The 23,604-nt window shown below is 35.8% G+C and overlaps 1 protein-coding gene across 1 annotated transcript in view; it reads left to right on the forward strand.

Annotated features, from left to right (window-relative positions):
- The window catches only part of DOK6 (docking protein 6), a 238,195-nt gene that overhangs the window by 167,663 nt on the left and 46,928 nt on the right, over positions 1 to 23,604 (forward strand). Inside the window, exon 6 of the mRNA XM_065752981.1 lies at positions 6,231 to 6,369. Coding sequence (XP_065609053.1) covers positions 6,231 to 6,369 — 139 coding nt within the window. The remainder of the gene's footprint in view (positions 1 to 6,230; positions 6,370 to 23,604) is intronic.

Raw genomic sequence — 23,604 nt, forward strand, 5'->3', positions numbered from 1 at the left:
TGAGAAAAAAAAAAAAAGTCTGCATTGTATTATGCCCCTTAAGCGACCATTTGGTTTAGGCAGAAAAAGAAATTATTTTAGCATGTATGTTTTTTCTACCTTGACTGCAGATAATCTCTTAAAACTCTATCACTTGGAAAGTATCATGATCCTGTAGGAAATATTAGAGGACTGCTGGTTTCCTCTGAGTAATGGAATGCCAGCTGTCTATGAGAAAATCATCACTCCCTTTCATTCTATCTTCTTAGAATTGCGAAATGTTTCCATAAAAGGGCTGATTAGGAAAGCTGTTCAGGTGCCTTTAGTTCTCTCAGCTGAAATTGCTGAGGATGACTCAAGAAATACAAGATCTAACCTTGAACAAATCTTCTTTGCTAAGCTGTGTGATCAAGTTACTGAGCTATATGTTGTATAATTCACATTCCCTGTATTAACTAATACAAAATTCAAGGAGATTCCACATGAAAAGGGGCTAATTTAAGATGTGAAATTACCCCACCTCATAAGCACGTGCAGGGACAGCAGAAAGTTACCCATCTTTGCTGAAGTGGAACAACATGACAATAAATGCTATAGAGGAACAAATGTCTATAGACAGCAATTATTAGAAATCATGCATAATTACTTTTTTTCTAGTTTTACGTTCTTTCCAGTAAATAACAATCATCTGGAAGGATGCCTGGATATATGAGGCAGACACCCTCATTTATCAAGTAATTTTCATTAATTTGCTTCTCGGTCCATAAGATTGCTAGGATTGATAGGTTCAGCACTCTGATGAAACTCTGAAATGCTGACAGCAATGCAAGGCAGTCTAACTCATTCACATAGGATGTGAGCAACAGGCCAGACTCAGCAGGTTTAGAGATTCTGTGTCTGCTTGTTCTTTGTTTTGCCCTTTTTATTGCTGCTGTGCTTTGTGTCGGTGGTCTTCATTTGCCTTTTGCAGATATTTCACTGGATGTTTCCCTGCTTTCGCTGACCTTATCCTACCTTTAGGGCTTTATAACCATGTCTGCCTCTGAATAAATTACACTTCCTGTACATTTTCTATTAATTGCCTTTTCTCTACTTCACTTATAGAACTTTCCTGGATCCTATACATATCTTATTTATGTAGCTATCATTTTTCTTACTGATTTAGTCACTAAATGTGTCAGTCATTTGCCTGCATTATTGTAATTTGAATTCTTAGCAACATTTTCTTGATTATTCCTCTGGTTTTCCATCCTGTTAACATAGAAGTTCACATTACAGTTTTATAAAAATCTACATAATTTATTTTACCATTGTTGTGTTAACTATTCTATGTATTAATAGAGCTTTTTGTCTAAAAATGCCGCTGTCAGAAAGAGTTTATTTGCTTTCCTTGATTGTTGGTTTTTTGTTTTTTTTTAATTATTGTTTTCCCAAGAAAGAGCAACTCTGGTAGAAAGTAAGCTATCATGTGTTGAAAGTTGGAATTAACAAAGCTTTTAGAACCTAGAGGGAGCTTTGTATTCATTTCCCCTGAGCCCCACTGCTTAGCAAATCTGTGTTTGGTGTGTGCTGTGTGTACCGTCCTTGCACACAAAGAACAAACAGAATTTCTGTCAAAATGGCTTAGCTCAAGTTGAGATAACAACAAACAAGGGAAGAATAAAAGTGAGATACCCACAAGGGAGACAGTGTTTATGTATCTTCTCTGATAATCTAGTTAAATTGAAGGCAAAATTGCTAGTTTCTACCACTGTTTAGAAAATCAAAGCTGTAGCAACACAAGAAATAAATGCCTCAGATTAGAGTTGAATACTGCATCCAGTTTGGCTCTTTCCAGAACAATGTCCATAGCTTCAAGGCTTTAAAGAAAGGTCATTTTTAATTTATTTCTATTCCTGTGACAACTGACCACACAATTTGCACACAGGAAGTAAGCACCAGCTAACTTCTTACCTGTGCTTTGAAGAGTCCAAGAGAGCAGCATTGCTCTTTAAAGAAAATCATCTTTCACACATTAAGTATGGGCTATGCAACAGAAATTACATTCCAATTGATATTGCTGTTTTTTAGTGTTCTGATTCCAGGGCAATACCTAATCACAGTCTTTTCTCATTCAAGTAATGTATTTTTACAGTAAAAACTATACATGCCAAACAAGGATACTAGTTATTCATTATATATTAGATATTTTTTAATTATTTACTTATTACATTTGTTCAGGTTATTTACCACTTTTTTTAAGTTATTTTTCTGTACTCTTACATACTACTGAGTAAAAAGTTTACATATCGGCCATTTTTTCTTTAATGCTATACTATTTAAGAGAAAAGAACTACATTAATTTTGCTCTAAAAAACAGAACTGCAGTGAACAGAGGCAGTGGGTAACCATTGAGTGGATTTCAGAAATGTTGAGAAAATCTGGCAAAAATAGTGGGAAAATTTCTTTTGCTTGAATGCATGTATTTTTTCTGAGTAAAAACAATAACTTTCATTGTAGATCTCTGAATCCAATTTGTACTAAGCCCCAACCTTAGCAGTAACTTTAATCCTATTCTTGTGTCTTGAGCCAGATCTGCTGATAATGGAAGCTATGAAAAGCTGAAACAGTATTTTAAGAACTAAAAATTTTATGCTAATCTTCAGATATTGTTTATCTGCTTGTTTCATTATCTATCCATTTATATCAATCTGTAATAATACAGGAAAAAATATGTCTTTTCTTTTTCATTCAAACTACTTCATACATTTAATTTGTTGAATCCTTAAATATCTGTAAAGCATGGGCTTTTAAAGTTGGAATGCACAAAAATAGAGAAGCTAACATTGGCTTTTTTCAAGTATCTAGAGGCTGATAAGCTTCATAAAAAATTAAGGTATACAAAACTGGTGATTTTTTATGACAGTGAAGGTCATACAATGTTGGTGGGGCTGCAGGGCAAGCCTATGGAAGTATCAGGAAAATAAGTTGCCCACACCTTCATTCTGTCATTCCTTATAAGTTATCTTAGAAAATATTGAAGTTATAAATATGTTACTAATTTGAAATAAAATGATTATCAAGTTTTCATTTATTAGGGATGAATAAAATGAGGAAAACACTTTTGCAGAATAGTAAAAAGAAGTAACTCTGACAAGTTTTAGTCTCTGTTTCAGGAGGGGTCATTTTTCATTTCAGAAGTTCTGTAGAAAACAGATTTTTGAAGTTTTGCAAGCAGTTTGCAAGCAACAGTAATTTGATTAAATTTAAAATATGCTCACTCACCCAAAAGATTGAGTCAAGAATAACCATGTGTAGTTTGAAAAAGTACAAATTAGTTTACCCACAGTTTCTTCAGATTCACTTGCAACACATGAGAAAGGTAAAACCTGCAACTGTCATTTGAAATGGACAGTTCTCTGACATCAAGAGGAGTCTGTAGAGAAAATAATGTCTTTGCTCTACTGTCTGTCTTTTGATTGTAAATAGAACAAATGCAGAAGTATGTTTCAGCTCATCTGTTTTTCTCTTGTCTGCTTGACCATGAAAGTGAAGCTGCCCTTTTCATCAGGATCCCCTTTCTCTGTTTTCATCTTCATCATTTTTCTTCTAATTCCAGAAGTTCTTCTAAATAAGTTTGTGTTTTCATGTGTTTCAAACATTCCTCGTAGGTCTGAAACTAAACCTGAAACATACTTCTCCTGATGTCTGAACTAAGGTTAGGTCTTATCAGTACTTTAGCACAGTTTCCTCCACCTACAGTTTGGAGCCTCTGTGTTTATGCTGTACACTGGTAGCAGGAAAGCCCAGAATCCAGACGCTGGGAGGCTGCCATCAGGAGTTTTCTGCCATTGACATGACACATCTGCTGAGGAAACCTTCTAGCTGGAAAGCGAGGTTCCACGGTGCCAGCCTGGGTGGCTCTGCCTCTGCCTCAGCAGCACAGTGGACATACAGGTTGTGGTCAAATTGACATTGAGAAAGATTAGGTTTTGCTTGGTCAGATTGAACAGCTTAACTCCTGAATCTTAAGCACGCTCCATTGCCTTGCTTCCTTGTTTTTATCCCTGCAGGATTTTTCATCCTCTGAAATCAACAAAGAGACCGTATTCTGCTTCATTTTCTGAAACCCTGTCATTTTTTCCAGACTTTCCATTTCATGCTGTTTGAATTTTATTAAGATCTCTTTACACAAAAGCAGAGTACCAGCTATATGATGCCCCAAGGGATCTGAAAGACTGTTGCCATAATGTCTCAAAACTCTTGAGACATTTTATTTCTACCATAAGTATTTTAGAGAATTGTGTCTAAGGATACAAAGTATTTTATCTGTTTATAACAGATCCTAATCTACACTGAATTTAAGTTGTTTGGTTTGGTGTTTGTTTGTTTGTTTGTTTTGTTGTTGTTGTTGTTTTTTCCTATTAGTTGGCCTGTCAAATCCTACTGCTGATCAAATAATTCCTCTGTGCAAACTGAACTATATTTTCCTTACATCTCAAAATGGGAGGAGACTATTTCAATTTCAGAGCTATGAATGTTTGCCATATCATGAATCACCTATTCCTAAGCCTATGACTTTCTTTTTAGTATCTCAATTGATCATTACTAAGTATGTTCACCAGGTATTTTCAGAATCACTTCTATTTTAACTGCTTCTGCCTCCAATTATTTATTTTATGCCCAGCAAACTCTCTTATTACCACACATTTTTTTATAGTAGAGTCATGAAAGCATGCTCCCTCCAGTGTAAAGGCAAAGATCTGGTAGATGTCAATAAGGTTTTATTTTCACTGGTCAGTTCTGAAATCAAGATGAACTGCTCAGTTCTGAATTATTTAAAAATAATCTTAGGAATTAAAGAGCTTTGTTTTGAAATAAAATTATATAGAAAGCTTTGTTCTATTATTTCAAAAAGAGAACTGACAAAAATGATTCTGTTTTCAAAAAGCTGATTTGCAATTGTATTTGTACATCTAAAACAGCAGTAGAAGCATTCAAGGATTATTTAGTTTAAATAATATAGTTCTATATGCTAGTTTGAATGAACAATACATGAAAATCTAATCTCAGAATAATCGTCTAGATTCTGGGGTGCAAAATTTAAAGATAATAATAATTAAGGTGTTTTAATATTCACCTGATTAGTACACATTTTTCTAAAATGCTGCTAATTCTCTATGCCTTGGGCTTTCTGGGGACTTACTGAAGGTGTTGAGATATGAGAAAAATTAGATATCATTAAAATAATTAAGCAAACAAAAATGAATTTAAAATCTGACATTTTAGAGTAAATGGAAATATTTCTCTTGTTGAAGGATGCTATCCATTGGAACCTCAAATAAACAATTTTCTGTCAGAGTTAATTCTGAAATCTTTACAGGAGGAAGTTTATTTTGTTCCATTTCTAAAATTGCAAGAGGAATTTGATAAAAAAAAATCAGCCACAGATACCGTAATGGAACTGCTAATATAAATATGTCAAATTGTACCACTGTTTAACACAGTACAGATCTAACAGTTAACTCATTGATGTCTATGCACTTTTTCTGTTCCTCAGCCTTGTTACTGGGTTTACCATATATAATACTTCTGTGTCTCTTAACAATGCTGCAAGGATACCACAGATAAGGATAACAGCAGTTGCTCTCTCAAAAGAAGAGTTGATTTTTTTTTTGTTTTGTTTTGTTATTTAATCTTCTTATGCGACAGAATTACTGTTCCTATTGTCAAATAGACTGAATGTCTCTTGTTATTATCAAGATAGCTTTAAATGCTGCCTCACACAAACATACCAAGGCAGCTGTATTTTAACCCTTGTAACATTGGCTTTTCATACAGTTTCTTTGAATGGATCAACCAAAAGAGCAGTGTTATATTAAAAAGTCAAAGTCAGCTTTTCAATGTCATGATATGCTTTGCATGACTATAATCAACTGGTTAAAAGAATAAAATTCAGGTCCTACTTACCCTGCAGACATTTGAAACAATGCCATAAATAGCTGACTGTATTACCTCAAATTTTATTCTGTGATAAAACTTTTTTACTGTTCAGAGGATGATTAAAACTGAATTTAGAGGTTATGTTCATAGAGTTCTGCATATGTCTCTTGGAATATGTCTCTCTTCAGTGGTAAAAATAACTGCAGATATTCTGAATCCCAGAGATTAACTATAAAAGTTGGCATTTTCTATTGCAAGGTGTGCACTTTTATAATAGTTAGATAAAAATTACACAGTACTCATTTTTTTTTCTTCTGTTCTTACTGCAGGATGTGTGACACAGGAGAAGGGCTGTTCACCTTTCAGACACGAGAAGGAGAAATGATATATCAGAAAGTTCATTCTGCAACACTGGCAATAGCAGAGCAGCATGAAAGATTAATGATGGAGATGGAGCAGAAGGCACGGGTAAGATCCTTTCACCAAAATATTTAAACTTATAAAATTCGTAATGAACAAAGAAGTCTTTAGTAATGGCAGTCCATATATTCAGCCATAATAAAGATAATAGCTGCATGGCTAAGAGAAAACAATCTTTAGGTTTTATGTATTTTTATGGTCATGGATTTTCAGCATATTCTGTGCAATGATCATTTGTTGGTGTCTTTTTGGAAGAGTAGAGACCATCAAATGTTATGTCTATGGTTTCCTTCTTGAAAGTTGTGGTTCAGCTAAAGATCTGAACACTTTAGCTGAAGCCAGCTGAAAAAAAAGTCCAAAGTAAACACACCTAGATGACAACAGGCATGGTCTGTTTTTCTTAACCAGGACAGACAATTGTTACACTTACACCGTAGTAAATACCAATGCAGTTTGGTCATAAAAAGTTTTGTTGTTTTTTTTTTTATTATTTTACACTCAGAATTTGTAGTTTTTATAGATTATCTTCATGTACTCAAAGAAGCTTCTGAAAAGTTTGGAGATTTTTAAGACAAAAAGGAAAAAGATTATCTTCAATGATCATTATGGAAAGCTAACTTTGAACTGTGGCTTGAAGCTACCTTTATATCAAACAAAAAGGAAACATATGGAGGGTCCAGGGAACTTTGTCTTCATTGTTTTCACGGATCATATGATGTTTTAAGTTGGAAAGGACCTTCCAACCTTTCCTCTGAGATGACCACAATTCTCAATGTGTCTTTGCTCCTAGAAAGAGATGTGAGGATAATCGCACCCTTTCCCACCATGCATGTGTCCATGTATGTTTGAATAACAATGGGCTATTCAAGACTCTGGAGTTCAACTCCTAATCCTGATTACTCCCCAGAGCATTCTCTCTATTTGTAGTACAAGGAACTTCAAAAAAACTTGTATTTCTATGACAAAATTTGCTGTGTTGAATGCTCTCGTCAGACTCTGCATGTATTTAAGTAAGATGGAAAGCTATAAAAAGTGCTTTTTTGTGGGGTTTTTTTTTTGTGCTTGTTTTTTTTTAGAAAAGATGGATGATTTTTTTCATAAAAACTTGATGATCTAGGACCATGTGTAGAAAAATTGGGATATACAAACTTTGCACAAAAAGAAAATAGGAAGGGAGGAATTCACAATCAAGATATAAGGTTAGGGACACATAACAATTGCTGAAAGTGCACCCATGAGTAGATGCCAGAGTAAAAGGAAAAATATCTGAAATACTAGAAATGCTGGGAAAATAAACTGCATTCTGCTGGGCAAAAAGTGATTGGATAATAGTCTAAATCCAGGAAGAAGCACCATTATAAATATATCTGCTTATTTTCCTGCTGCCCTAATAATTGCTTAGACCTGAATCTGGGATTATACAGGATTTTCTTTCCGTGGAATCATCACTCTCTGATCTTCCACCTATTGATTAACAACTCTGTTGCTTAGCAAATCTGTTTCCATTCTGCCATCAGATGACTGCTCTGTAACCTCATTTATGAAGTCTGTGGCCATATGGTACAGAATATCAAACTCTGAGAACAGACTGAGAAACAGAAATGACTCACCATCCTCCCCACAGCATATAATATACCTCGTTCCTGATGAATCTTCACTGTGATCTGCATAAGGAGATCGATAGAGCTTTGTGGCCTGCTGTAGGCTGTGTAGAAGCTGCAGGCTGTAAAAAAACAAACAAACAAAACAACAGCTCAAAAGTCTGTTGATTTTTATATATCTACTAGTAAGTTAAGGTTGTTTTGGTTTTGGAAGCTCTGTTACTTCCGCCTGATAGAGTGCTGAACCTTCAACAGGTTTTCTGTGGTATTCATATTTGAAGCAAAATCTGAAGATATTAAATAGACTCAGTATAAGTTATTTTCCTTCTATCAAATATAAATACCAGTTTCACTGTATGCTATATAAATATTTATGTCCCTTAACAACTGTAATCTAAGCACAAATAAGAGTATATTTTTTGATCAGGGATCTGGGGGTCCTCCTTGCTCTTTGATCCTCTGTCTTTATAGCTCCATACTATTGCTGATTATTTTTGCATTGTTTTGTTTTACTTTTTCTTGACCGTTTCAGTTATGAACAGCTCATGTATAATATTATAGAATTATTTCTATAATTCCTTCTTTGCTCTTTCTTCCAGTATTTAGAAGTTACATATTAGAAAGTACTCTTGTATGCCTGTGTGTTCTGTCCTACATGTTAAAACATTTCAAGTAACTAATAGTCTAAAGTTCCATTTATTTTTTTACAAATTGTAGTATGTTATAATCCAGTATTGTGAAAAGAGAATGCAGTTTATTAAGGAAATCAAAGTGCCATTTCTACATTGAAGAAATGTATAATCTTGGTTCATTCATATAATGAATGCACAAAGTGTATCAACAGAACTGATTAAAGAAAAAAAGAAATAAAACATACATATAAAATTGAAACAGTTTAGGTAGTTGGTCATATGCATATTTTTCTCTTCTACTCATGTCCTTTTCAAATTAGAACACTGAGGGAAGGACTTGAAACATGAGATCGCTTGTCCCTGGCATAGATATGTTTTCAAGATGATTACTGGTTTTACTGTAATCATAAGACACTGTAGTTTACTCAAATACCTAATCAAACCCAACAGGACTGTGACCTACTCCTAGCTTAGGTGCTCTTCTTGATTGATTTTGAAATGCTAAATGATCATGGTGATAATGTTTTATGTTCATTTTGTTTGGGACAGTAGCAAATTTGGGTAAACGCTAGTACTTAAAACGATTTTCAGATAAAGATCTGTCTGTATTTTCTCTTTTTTAGTATTCTCTTTTTTAATAGATGATTATAATTCAGCTGATAATAATTTTGCCTTAAAGATGTGCCTTTTTTATTGGGGGGGTGGGGGGAGAGAGAGAGTGATACTGAAATGTGTTGGGAACTCATATACTTGTTGGAAACTGAAGTATAGCTTCAGGCCACTTATTTGTGAAAATACTAAACTACTATATAAGATTTCCGTACAATGTTTAGAAAATTTATAACTAGTATGCATATAAAAATCTGCGTGCTTTTTGTTTTTCAGTTGTTTACTTGATTCATACATGTTATGAAGCTTCGATTATTGGTTCTAGAGGTCTTCAGAACTTATAAGTTAAAACTGAAATAACCATTTACTGTTTTTGACAGAAAAGACTTCTAGGGAAATAAAACTTGCTATTCTTTGCAGTAGAAACCAATAATAGAGAACTGGGAGTGTTCTACTGCAAGACCTGTCAATCCACAGGTACACTATGGCCACCAGGAAATATTGCCAAGATATCAATAAAAATAGAAATTTTGCCCTTTTTTCCTCCTATTACAGAATCTGTGTACTTTTTGGATTGAGTTCTGTAACCTATTCCCATAAGTATCTAATTAAAAAAAAAAAAAATCTTGGTTCACTAAACACATAATGACATTGAAAAATGACTCTAATTTTTCTGTGATAATTTTTTAAGAATTCTGCCAGGTTATTTGTTAATCTTTGGACTTAGAAAACTATGTTTATCTGGATGAAGTAAATCCTAGAACTGTGCAGCTCTATTTCTGGCATTCACCACTTCAGAAGAAAGTATGGTTGTACTTCTTGTGTGTGAATATACAGTCTGGAGCAGTTTTGTTTTTTAATTTAATTTGAAAGAAAATATTTTCCTGACAGCAGATTTATTTCACTGACATTTTTTTAAGACTGTTATTCACATCTAATAATAGACATTCAAATACTGTGGCAACATTCAAGGACTATATAGTAGGTGCCATTAACTTCCTAGAAAAAAACACCATACCGTGAAAGCTGAACTCCCATGACCACTACTGTCCAACATCTGTTCGTTTTTTAACAAGTCCATGACTTTTACTCCTCTCCTTAGCCCTTCCTCTGTCAGCTGCAAGAGTCTGTTATCCCCTGTATGGTGAAGGATGAGGTGGAGGAAGCTGCATGCAGTAGTTGATATTGAATGTTTGCTGTCTGTTTGAGTGAAACCTGAGGACAGGAAAGGTCTTTACTATGGTAACAAAGTGTTGGAGCTTCTGGTGCAAAGTGACAGAGCAGGTGGGAGAGTAGAGCTGTTTGTCATCATGAATACTGCAGACCACATGAAGGTTTGTGAAGTGTTTAGATAGGTGCTGTGGGTAGGTGTGAGAGCAGAGCTTGCAAGTCCTTGTATAAGAGTGTATCAGAGATTTTGGTGATTGGTGTTGTAATTTAAATGCAGTTTTGCCTTTTTAAAGCTATTCACTAGAGCTTACACTAGAGTTTTGAATGTTTTTGAAGTGACAATAGTCACTCAGAACATGATGTGATGAATTCAGTTCCTTCCTTTGCCTGCCAGAATTTTGAACTCTTATCCATAGCTATTGATCTGAATGAGCTTGAATGTGAAAAAGTGTTATAGGATCTAAAACCCAGGTGCTTCACATGGATTTATATCCTAACCTAGAAATTATTTTCATTCTTCTTAAAAATTTCTGTAAGATGTAGAATGCCATAGTACTCATCTGGCTTTCTGTCTTAAATGTGCTACCTAAGACTCTCATTGAAATCTGCCTTCTTCCTGATATGATGCAGAAGCTGAAACAAAACTTGTTTGTAATAAAAGTTTCATAAAAGTATCTCATAACTGAGAATAGAATTTCTTGTCTACTGATTCCCTACTTCATTCTGTAAATCTATCCTAAACTTGCATGCATAAATCCTGCATTGTTCTCTCTGTTCTCTCTGAGCACCTTGTTTGTGTGCTTGAATGCAAAGCTGCTATATTCTAAACATTTTGATTTGAGTAACTAGAGTCTGCATAGTTTGTTTAAATGCAATGGGGCAAAGTTACTTTTTAATATAAGTGAATTTGAAGGTTGGTGACGTAAGCATATCTGAAGTTTGGATGGGCTTGTATTTTGCAAAATATTGCATGTTAACAGAATTGTCAAAATAGTTGACATTCAGATTGAAATTTGTATTCGTTTCTAGTGAATGCAAGAAAGTGAGAAGGAAGATAACTTTCCATGAACAAAATAGGCAATTTGATTAGCAGTCTTATTTGCTAATAGCCATGGGTGATATGAACGATAAATTAGAAATGATGCTGTAATTATATGATAGTTGTTGCACGCCTGACTGAACCCTTTGTGGCTATTCCCAGTCCTCCCCTTAATAAACCTGGAAAAACATTTAGCATGGAAGGGAAGTTTTCTTCAGCCCTGTGCACATTTTAAACAGCTTGCTCATATAACTGTGCTGATAGGTTTACATCATTAAACTCTCTTAACAGAGAAGCAGGTTGTGTTGACCTAAGTATTACTACAAAAGTAATTCTCAGGACAGTTCTCCAGAGGGCTTGATTTATTATTAATCTCTTATCTGTTATTCTGAGAAAACCGTTTCTTGTAAAATAAACTAACGTAGACTATAGTGATCCTATTATTATTAGCCACAATAACAGCTGATGAAGTCACCCTCTGCTCTCCAGAGACAGGTATTATTATAATAATTATACTAATAAGTAAAATGAGGTACAGAAAGATTAAGGCCAAATTCAACTAAGTATGAATTGTCCAAGGTCACAGAGTAAGCAGCTGTACACTGGGAGCAGTAAAACAACAAAATAAATCTTGGATCATGGTCAATTACTTATTCACAGAACACATAAGAATTAACTTCTGAAAAACACATTTTTCATATAGTTTTCATCAGTGTTAGGAACTATATTGTCATTCCGTGTCTTCTGTCAAGCAAAGCTTTCCTCTGTTTCAGCAACACTGTTCAGAAGTTCTTTATATCACACAAGGGAATAGTTAAGGCTTTGTCTCTGATTAGTAAGAAACCTCTTTATCAATGATTTACAGATGGACTCAGTGCTTTTCAGATAATGGAAGATTTATAAAATGTAATAATCTGAGAGGTGATCAGGAATTCTCATGATAGTCCTAAAGTTACTCTGTAAATCCCTCCTGTGCTTTATGTGCTTTGGACCATCAAGTAAGTATTAGTATGACAAAAAAAAAAAAAAAAAAAAAAAGATGAAGTTCACCCTTTATCATCAAGTTACTCTTTCCTATTTCTGTTCCTTTTCATGAAGATGACAGATTTTTGAATTTGACAATTACTTATAATAATGTCTCTGATTATGTTTAGATCGAAGACAGATTATGTTTAGATTAAAGACAACTGATATTTAGTATATAAAAAAATGGGTCCTTTTCCAAGTACAAGCAGTATTTTGATGTTTATTAATCAAAGTCTTCCCAGACAGGGATTGTTTATGATCTCTTTTCTGCTCAGCCTTGGGTCATGGCTGTTATATGATTGATATCCTCCGTATGATTCCAGCCATACTAACAGTTTATATTTATCAACTGCTCTGTTCTGGCCAGAAGTGTGGTTCAGGAGAAATATAAAAGCCAGTAGTACAGACTGATCAGACTCTTTACTGTTGACCTGGCATTATTTCACCTGCTACTGTAGCTACATTGAATAAAGATGTGCAGCTACTACAGTAAGTGGAATAATGTCAGGTTAACACACTAGCATAGCAAATCTCTTTAGTTCCCAGATTTTCAGACCAGAAAAATTGATATTGGAAAGGATGGCTGTTAGTCAGCTGACCTAATGTTTTCTTCAAAGCTGAGAATGCATCAAACTAGATCAAGTTTCCCAAGGCTTTATCCAGTCAAGAATACCTCCAGGTACCTTCTTAATACCTTCTTAATTCTGGGCACCTGAATGCAGTCCCATCCAAGTTTTTGACTTCTCCCTCTAATTTGATATAACCCTCAAATTTGTAAAGGATGGAATCTGTCCCATTGCCCTTGTCAGCAATGAAGATATTTAAAAGTTTTGGAGTGCTGACCCATCTAAAATTCAGAAATAAGTGTTTCAAAAATATTTCAGTTCTGCAGCATTCACCAGCAAGAGCTTAATGAGAATTTTTCATGCTACGTAAAAAGATACACCACTTTGTTACTTGTGACTGTCTCTGGGTAAAAATCTGCTAGTCTCATTAGACTTTTTGTCTGTCGGAATCTATTTCTATACAGGTACCCAGGCAAGATTCATATGGATCCATCTGGCTGGTTGTTGAATGTGTGATTTTACAGTGTTCTGTTTTGTGACTCTAAATCCATTGCCAAATCCGTATAGATTCTTGTTTATAAAAACAAAGAACATGTGGTCCCTCTTATTTTTAATAATTTCCTTCTAGGCCACAGTGTTGAAAGTTCCAGTTACTGTTGACTAAGAGATTTAGCAAAATCTTTGTGTGAGGCATTGAATTACTCTGTTAAATGGCAATAGTGATTTTCAAAAAGCTTGAATTTACAGAATCATAGAATCATATAATCCTTAGAGTTTGAAGGGACCTCTGAAGGCTATCTAGTCCAACTTCCCTGCAATAAGCAGGGACACCCACAGCTAGATCAGGTTGCCCAAGACCAGATCCAGCCTCACCTTGAAAGTCTCCAAGGAGTTGGAGACAATGTCTCCATTAACTGCAGGAACCTGGGGAACCTGTTCCAGTGCCTCACCAGCCTCACTATAAAATAATTTTTCTTTATATCTAACCTAAATCTACCCTCTTTAAGCTTGAAACCATTTTCCCTTGTCCTGTCACCACAGACCCTGATAAAGAGTCTGTCCCTGTCTTTCCTGTAGTTCCCCGCTAGGTACTGAAAGATTGCTCTCAGGTCACCTCACAGCCTTCACTTCTCCAGGCTGAACAACCCCAGCTGTCTCAGCCTGTCCTTGTAGGAGAGGTGTTGCATCTCATGGGTCATTTTTGTGACCCTCTTCTGGACACCGTACTCCAGCAGGTCTATGTCTCTCTTGTAACTGAGGGCGCCACATCCGGACACCGTACTCCAGGTGAGACCTCACCAGAGCGGAGTAGAGGGACAGGTCACCTCCCTCGACCTGCTGACCACTCTTATTTTGATGCAGCACAGGTTACGATTGGCTTTCTACGCTGTGAGTGCACATTGTTGGCTCATGTCCAGTTTTCCATCCACCAGTACCTTCAGGTCTTTTTCAACAGGACTGTGCTCAATCCTTTCATTCCCCAGCTTATATTGGTAATGGGGCTTGCCTCGACCTGGGTGCAGGATCTTGCATTTGCATTTGTTGAACTTCATGAGGTTCACCTGGGCCCACAGCGCCAGCCCATCTAGGTTCCTCTAGAAGGCATCCCATCCCTCTGAGGTGTTGACTGCAACCCACAGTTTGGTATCATCAGCAAACTTAATGAAGTTGCACTCAACCCCACTGTCAATGTCAGTGATGAAGATACAAAAGAGTATTGTTCCATGCACCAACCCCTGGGAGACTCCACTTGTCTCCATATCTTTCCAATTTGGAGAGAAGGATTTTGTGGGGTATCATGTCAAAGGACTTAGTGAAGTTGAGATAGATGACATCAGTAGCTCTTCCCTCGTCCATTGATACGGGGACACCTTCACAGGAGGCCACACGATTGATCAAGCAGGATTTGCCATTGGTGAAGCCATTTCGGTTCTCCCATATCACCTCCCTATCTTTCTTGTGCCTTAGCTTAGCTTCCAGTACATGGAAACAGGCAAGTACAACCTAACCATACTAGGCAATTTATGCCAGGAGAAAGTGAAAAAAAAAAAAAAAACGCAGGAGAATTATTGTCTGAAAATGAAATTCAATGGAAAATGTGCCAATTGTAGGGTTATTAGACTGACGCAAGTACGTTGAGAGATACAGTAATTTACAAACACCACTCTGTTTCCAAATTGGTTTAATAATTTGCAGCTATTTCTGTTATATTATTAAACTAGCATCAGTAAGGAAGCAAAAATTTCACTAACGTGTTATATATGCAAAAATTTGGGCTGTGATTTGAATAGGCTTGTCTCTGTTCAAATGATATTATATATATTTATACATATATTTAGAGGGATGTGGATAACTTTTGAATGATTGTAACAATTTTAAGATTAAGTAGTATCAAGAATTACGTCTATCATGATATGATCTCCATGTGTTACTGAATACTAGAGTCATGCTTTCATAAGCTTAATAAGGAATATTCATGGAAAAATATTGATGATTGTTGTTTTAGCAGGCATTAATAAAATTGTCATTTTATTAAAATTCATTGATAACAGCGTTTTCTATATACTGAAATGAATGAAGTAGCTTAAAGAAACTACTGGAAATCTATCATGTTTTTGATTTTTGTTATCAGTATTCCACATCATAACATCATGTAGGGCAGTGGGAGTTAAAGAGTTAATGCTCCAGTTCTGTGGTCTGCCTGATTTCCTGGTTCTCAGAAGAGAAGAACTATATACCCCAGAGGACTTTGCGTTCCCATTTTTCACTTGGAGGGAAAGATAAAACTGTGCACAAGTCCCGAGACTGCTACGTTTTTGCTGTTCATCTCAGCAGTGCATGCTCCCTAACCCTCTTACCTTCAGTTTTAGAGTAAGATCTTCAGTTTCGGACACTCTGTCTCACGTTATTTGATTTATTAGCTTCAATTCCAATAATGTTGTATTATATTGTGTTATTTTGCATTCTGATATCTTATTTAGGAGATTAGATTTTGCTCGTCAGATTCTTTGTCACTGTTTTGTTTTCAGGCCCATCTCCCTATCCTTTTCCTTTTGCTCCCTTTCCCTTCTCTGGGACAAGGATCCATGAGTCCCCCTGCCTCATTAGTCATGGAACCAGGCTGAACCAGCCCATAAACCACTGACAAAAACACAAACAGTTTTTCACTATAAGAAAAAAAGTCATAAGCAAGCTGTTGAGACATTTGCTTTATTAGAAAGTTTGAAACTCAAATAACTGTGTTTTGTCTCCAAAATCACAGATACGTGGATAATTCTTAGGATTCAAAATTATCAGCTCCCAACTTATTCTATTAATATTTACCGAAATGGGGATGTTCTGAGTTCATTCTTTGTTCACATTTATTGCATTATATTAGGGAGATCTTTTTTAAGTAGTTGTCCACAAAGAGACATTCTTGATGCCATAACTTTTACCATACGAGATCTAAAACTGGCCAAAGCAACTTCTTTAAAGTCAGAAGGGACTCTCCTTCCAGTACTCTCAAGTAAAACACTGAGGACTTCAAGTGTCTCAAATTCTTCTTTAAGATATAACATACCTTTTGGCAAGTAATATAATGAAAAAAACTCACATCCTTTGAAGTCTTTTCTGAAGCATATCAGCTTGAGGTCAGACATGAGCAGCTTTGTCAGAGAGAGGGATACCCAGCAGAACAAGGACAGCTAAAAACAGAAAGACTAAGGAGGACAAGGCTATGTATGTTGCCACTGATAGCAAACCTCACTATTGCTAACTTTGACACATCTCATGAAGGCGAACCTTCTGGAATACCATGATTCTCAGGCTGATATCCCAAGAAGACAATTATTCCTTCAGGCAGTGTCTTTGTTAGGCATGCAAATCACAGAATTGTAGAATGACAGAAAATTAGGCTACTGGAAGGCATCCTGTCCAGCTTACATGATCAAGCAAACTCACCTAGAGAAGCTGGTTGCCCAACACCACATCCAAATGACCTTTGATATCTCCAATGAAGGAAACTACACAACCTCTTTGGTCAGGCTGTGCCTGTGCTTGGTTTCTGCATAATAGTGTTTCTTCCTGTTCAAATGGAACCTCTAATGTTTTGGTTTGTGCCCATTTGGCTTGTGTCCTGACACTGGACACGTCTGAAAAAAGCCTGGCTCTGTCCTTTTTGTACCCTATTTTCCAATATTTGCATACATTGATAAGATCAGTCCTGAGCTAAACAGTACTAAGGATCTCAGTTCTTCCTCGCAGAAGAAATGTTCAAGTCCCTTAGCCATGCTGTTGGTCCTTTGCTGGATTCTCTTGTATTTCCATGTATCTCTTGTACTGAGAAGCTCAAAACTGAATACTGTTTCATGTGTGAACTCACCAGTGCTGAGAGGAAGGATCACCTCCCTCGACCTTCTGACAACACTTCTCCCAGGAGAGGCCATTAGAGCCTTTGCAGCCAAAGATACGTTTAACCCTGTGTCCACCAGGACCCACAGGAACTTGTATGCAAAGCTGCTTTCCACCTGAGCAGCCTCCAGTATATACTGGTGCATAGAGTGCTCCTCGTGATGTTCAAGTTCTTGTTGAACTTCATGATGTTCTTGTCAGCCCATTTCTGCAGCCTGAGTTCCTATGGATGGCAGCGCAGCTCTTTGGTATATCAGCCATTCCTCTGGGTTTTGTGTCACTAGCAAACCTTCTGAGAGCGCACTCTGCCCCTTCATCCAGATCACTGCTGGACAGAACTGGACCCATTATTGACTTCTGCAGTACACCACTGTTTACTGGCCTCCAACTAAATTTCATGCTGTTGATCACCAGTCTCCAGACCCTGTTCAGTGAGTTTTCAATCCAGCTCATTGTCTGAATATTCACCCCATATTTCATCAGCTTGTCTACAAGGATTTTATTGAAGACAGTGTCAAAAGTCTTGCTGAATGTACTGCTCTCCTCTTGTCTAACAAGCCAATCATTTCATCAGGTAAGGCTACCAGGCTGGTGAAGCTTGTCCTTCTTACGGTGAATTCATACTGAGTAGTTAACAGTCATATTCTTGTGCTTCATGTGCCTGAAAATTTTGTCCAAGTTTAGCTTCCCTTGAGATCAAGGTGAGGCTGAATAGCCTACAGTCCTCTTTCTTGCCCTTCTAGGAGATATGAGATGCACTGGCTTTCCTCTAGTTTTTTGTCAAGCTGGAATGCATCTGCTGAACTTGACTGTCCTACTACTAACTCCTTTATTAAATGAAGACCAAAACTCTTCCTAGCTCTCTGATCATTTACACATCTTTTTTATATCACCAACACTCATAATCATGCACATAGTTTACTTGTTTATGAAATGAGACAAAGCCATAAATGAATATTTCCATGGTGAACTGCTTGAGATGAATGACCCCTGGAATATATATTTGAAGGTTAAGCAATAAAACATAGTTCAAGCAGATATATATCAATGCATTATATGCCACCTGCCTTTCATTAAGCATCCGTGAGTCAATATGATGAATTGTTCTAGGACTATGATTCATTTCCATTTTTGACTTGAAGAAAATACATAGGGATGGTGGTGTTATTTTGGATTTTGTTTTTAAGTGTGTTCTTTTTTTTTTTCCCTCATTTTGCATCTGGAAATAGTTATACCTTGAAGTATATCTGAAATAGTCATACATTTAAGTATATCACTACCATCCACTTTCAAATACCCTAGGGTATTATTACTTTTAAATCCTGAAGGTTCTGTCCTATGTGCAGCTGCTTAGAGAAATTATTTTACAGTTACACACGAGACTGTAATAATAATAATAATAATAATCCCAAAATTCTGTCCACCAAAATCTTTTTCTTTTGAGTTATTCAGCACCAGTCTCTATTTTGATAAAAGCTCCCATAACATGGTGACAGAAAAGACAATCAGTCTGCAAATAATGTCTGTGAAATAGAATTCATGGATACTCTATTATATATACATACATTAGTTAAACCTGCTAGTGACTGCTCCTATTTGATAGAGACTCCTAACATATGCTTATATTTGTTTTCACTAAGACCTACTGTATAGGTATACTATATAGGTGTGCTATGTACTGTATTGTCAAGCTTGAAATAGTCTCAACTCTGATCATAGCAGCATCATCTCCTGCGTTATTAGTAAATGGTTTTGTGCAATAAAAAATTGATGAAATAGTTCAAATACAGCTTAGGTCTATAACACAATAGCTCAAACCTTCTAAATTTTCAAGAACTCGACCTTCTGCTCTCACAGTAATTAGCAGTTTCCATGAACAGTAAATGAAAGAAAAAACAAAGACAGAATTTCGTAACAGGAATGGGAGGACACTCACCTTACTGACATTCAGCAAATATAATATCAGTGCACTATAAAATCCAGCTAGTTTTGTCCAACATTAATCCATTCTATCAGACAACAAAGTGATCTATTATGAGCTCCTTTTAGTGGAAAGGAAAAGAAAAAGAAAAGAAAAAAAAAACTCTTCTGCCAGAAAAGGAGCAAAATGTCCCAAATCTTTCTTTACAGCGTGGCCAAAGAGATAAGAAAAAAAAACCAGAAACGTCATCCCTACTGAATCTCCCTTCAGAATGCTTTTTTTTCCCCATTGTTTTATTATTCGTATATAATATTCCACAGCCAAAGACTAATCGCCATCTAGCTTGGCACTGCAAAGCGGTGTTATTATTTTGAGATTTTTTCCTCCATAATTGATTACAAAACTCTCCAAAAGGTCTTTACAAGGTTAGAATTGTTACTGAAAACCTAACTGCTAGAAATACATTAAAAAGGTTGAAATCACTGAAATGACTTTCACAGCTAGCTTTTCTGTAAGTCCTTCCAGAAGACTTATGAGATATTTGAAGTTCTTTGCCAACATTGTGTCAGGAATAGAAATCTGGATACAAATATAAAAAGAAACTTAAAGGAGTATGTAGAAAAGAAATAGTATGCTAGTATCTGTAAGTGTTTATATTATTAATGGATAAGTTTAAGTAATGAACTCAGTCCAAAAAAAGCATGACTATTTTGTAAGCAAGCTGAGTGACTATGAATGAAAAATTATAGGAAAATTGTAACCATAGATTAATAAGAGATCACCAAAGAGCGTAATATTCTGATTGGACTGTCATAGAAATATATCTTGTATCCTATTAAGTATTTTCATAAGAAGTCCTGGATCGAAATACTATATAATTATTGAACTTCAGATCTTGTAAGACAAGATTAAATTGGATGAGTGAAAAGACAGAGTTCAAAAAGAATTTTAAATGTCAAGTTGAATATATTGTTTGCAATGGCAAAATAATTTCAACAGAAACATAAGAAAATGACTGTACTTAAGAAGGAATAATCAACTTCACAGTTCAGATTGGTAACAGATCTATGTAGAACAGATCTATGTATCATTATACACAAGATGAACATGGTACAATAGTGTCTGTTTTGCAAAAATGCAAACATGATGCCTGTTTCGTAGCTGTTACTTAGCACTCATTTAAAAAATAATAATAAAAAAAGCATTTTACTTATTCCCTCTTACTTGTGCCCTAACTTATGCTTAGTAGATGCTACCTTCTAGGCTGTGTGATTTTTAAACTCCAATAATTTGGCTCTGTGAATTCCGGTCAAATGAGTCCATGCTATTCTACTGTCAACTTACAGACACTTGAAATCTATTTTTTTACTCCACTCATTTTCTTCTTCAAAGTATAATATGCAGAGAAACCTTCTTTAGAGTTATAAAGAAAAAAAAATCTAAGCAATAATATTCATATTTCTAGATCACAGTTCTTGTTATTTCTTCTGTGACCTGGTTATCTTGCTATTTTTAAAAACTAATGAGAAAGTTAAATGAGCCAGTCTTTTTCTAACCTCTTTCCAAACTGTATCTGTAAAAATAAACTGTCTTTATTGCAGGCGAAAAATTTGATAGAAATGTGTATTGATTTGTTCTTCTCCCCAAGCCAAATCTATTTCCTGTCACCTTCTGGGTTTTGACTTCTCTAATGCAAAAAGAAAATTACTGAATAATATACTAAACAAAACATAACTCATAGCACGGGTTCCGTTCTTGAAATTGTGTTCATTATTGACATGACAATAACAAATCTGTTTAAATCAATGGAGTTGCCCTATGTTAAAACAGAATTAAAACAGAAATTTAGTACTTAAGACCTTTCATGAAAGAACAATAATGAAAAATATGGGGAACAACTTACGACAATACAGATATTTTTTCATTTCTATTTTAATCAAATGGTTCTTTAAGGATTATAAAATTGTCTCTGGCAAAGGTAACCTTCATATGACTTTAGGATTTTTTTGATAATCAAGAAATGAATGTAGTGTCCGCCATATGAAATGTTTCTTATCAAAGAAAGCTTCTGTAGGAAACTAGAAGTACTGGGGGTTTCTTATCAGATAATGAAAGTTTCAGAGATGGATTTTTTTTAATGTTCTCACCAAAAATATCTGAGTTAGTGTGTTTTTGATGTATGTATTTATGTTTTTCTCCCACATTCTAATTGCAATCTGACTTTCTTCCTCACAACATGAGCAAGAAAATCTAGATCATTTCTTGAAATTTCAATCGAATTGAGAAATATCTGTAGCAAAATCATACTAGATGTATGCTTTAGTTAGTGCTACATTATTATATTAGCAAGCTTGATTTGTTGTATAGCTTCTGCTCTCCTCTATATTTCTACACTTAGTTAGCAAAGATTAAGAATAATTAATCCACAGAGAAACATGTTTCCTTCTTCTGTGTGACTGTGATATATCTTCTGTTATGGACCCTTTCTGAACACTTAATGCTGATGCATCTGAATGTGTTTTGCCAGCTCTTGAGGAGAACGCACCAGAGTTGTAAGGAACAATAGAACATTGGCCTCCATACAGAGCTGATGATTTAATTTTGTAATTTGAAAATAAGCCTAAGGAGATAGGTGATGTAATTCTCTAAAATATTTTTGAATTGCTATATTTATATTAAATTGAGGATCAAAATAAATTGTGTAGGAAACTAACAATCTACATGTTTAGAGAAAAGGAGAAAATGAACATGCCTGAAGGTTTTGCTGCCATTCAGCAAGACCTGGACAGGCTGAAGAGTTGGGCAGAGAGGAACCAGATGAGGTTTAACAAGAGCAATTGTAGAGTCTTGCAGCTAGGGAGAAATATCAGCATGCAGCGGTACAGGTTGGGGGATGGTCTGCTGGGGAGGAACTTTGAGGAGAGGGACCTGGGTGTCCTGGTGGATGACTGGTTGGCCACAAGCCAGCAGTGTTCCCTAGTGGCCATGAAGGCCAATGGGATCCTGTTGTACATTAAGAAGAGCGTGGCCACCAGGTTGAGAGATGTGATCCTCCCCCTCTACTCTGCCCTGGTGAGGCCTCACTTAAGTATTGTGTCCAATTCTGAGCTCCACAGTACAGAAAAGACAGGGATCTCCTGAAAAGAGTCCAGCAGATGGCCACAAAGATGATAAAAAAGGCATGGAACACCTCCCTTATGAGGAAAGGCTTAGAGACCTGTGTCTGTTCAGCCTTGAAAAAAGAAGACTCAGTGGGGATCTGATTCATCTCTATAAATATTTAAGGTGTGGGAGGCAAAGGGACAAGGTCGGACTCTTGTCAGTAGTGTGTAGTGATGAGGGGAAATGACCACAAATTGAAGCATAGGAAGTTCTGCACAAATGAGTGAAGGTGACAGAGCAGTGGCACAGGCTGCACAGAGAGGTGGTGGAGTCTCCTTCTCTGGAGACATTCAAGACCCACCTGGACACCTACCTGTGCATCCTGGGCTAGGGAGCTGCTTTGGCAGGGGGTTGGGATAGATGATCTCTAGAGGTCCTTTCCAACCCCTACAATTCTGTGATTCTGCAATTTTGTGAAAGATTACTTTTCCATAAGGAAATGTTATCTGAGTTAGCTAATTCAGAAGAATGCTAAGGACAATTCTGGTTTGATTTGTTTTGTATAGTTGACAAGAAGATGAAGGGGAAGAAGAAAAGCTAGAATAAACTCTCTGAACTCACCCAGAGTGATCGCTCTCACTGGTCTGAAACACCAAAAGTTTCAAATCTGACTGACTAATTATGTAACAAGTTAACAATTATGGTTCATCTTCCATAATCTGCAAATTACTTGTTTTAACAGTGTTAATAGAAGTTTATTTACATTTGTGGAAAAGGGATTCTGAAACAGTACATCTCTGTACATTAAAAACTTGTTTAACCTGTAGTAATTTACATAATAAAAGCTATTCAATAACATATAAGTAATTGAATGTATGCATCTTTATATGCCTACTTTCTTCCAGTTTGCATCAAGATTTTTATTTGGAACACCCACAGTCTATCACATAAGCTGTTCTCTACAGAAAGCAGGTTGTCTGTCCTTAGATTATCCATTTTATTTTTGAACACAACAATATTTTTGCAAATAGCAGTTTGAAGGAGTGAGCCTTCTATCATAATTATCATGTACATTTGACCTATAATGTTGTTTTTTTTACTGATAAAGAAAGTTAATAAAAGCAATCATGGTTAATAATGATCTAGCAATTATTTAGAATACTTTTCCAGACAAAATAATGTACAATCAAATTGTCATCCATTCTATGATAGATAAGATGATAAA

Source organism: Cyrtonyx montezumae, unplaced genomic scaffold (genome assembly GCF_038088225.1).
Source record: "Cyrtonyx montezumae isolate F1298 unplaced genomic scaffold, pur_monq_1.0 scaffold_8, whole genome shotgun sequence".
In the NCBI taxonomy this organism is placed as follows: domain Eukaryota; kingdom Metazoa; phylum Chordata; class Aves; order Galliformes; family Odontophoridae; genus Cyrtonyx; species Cyrtonyx montezumae.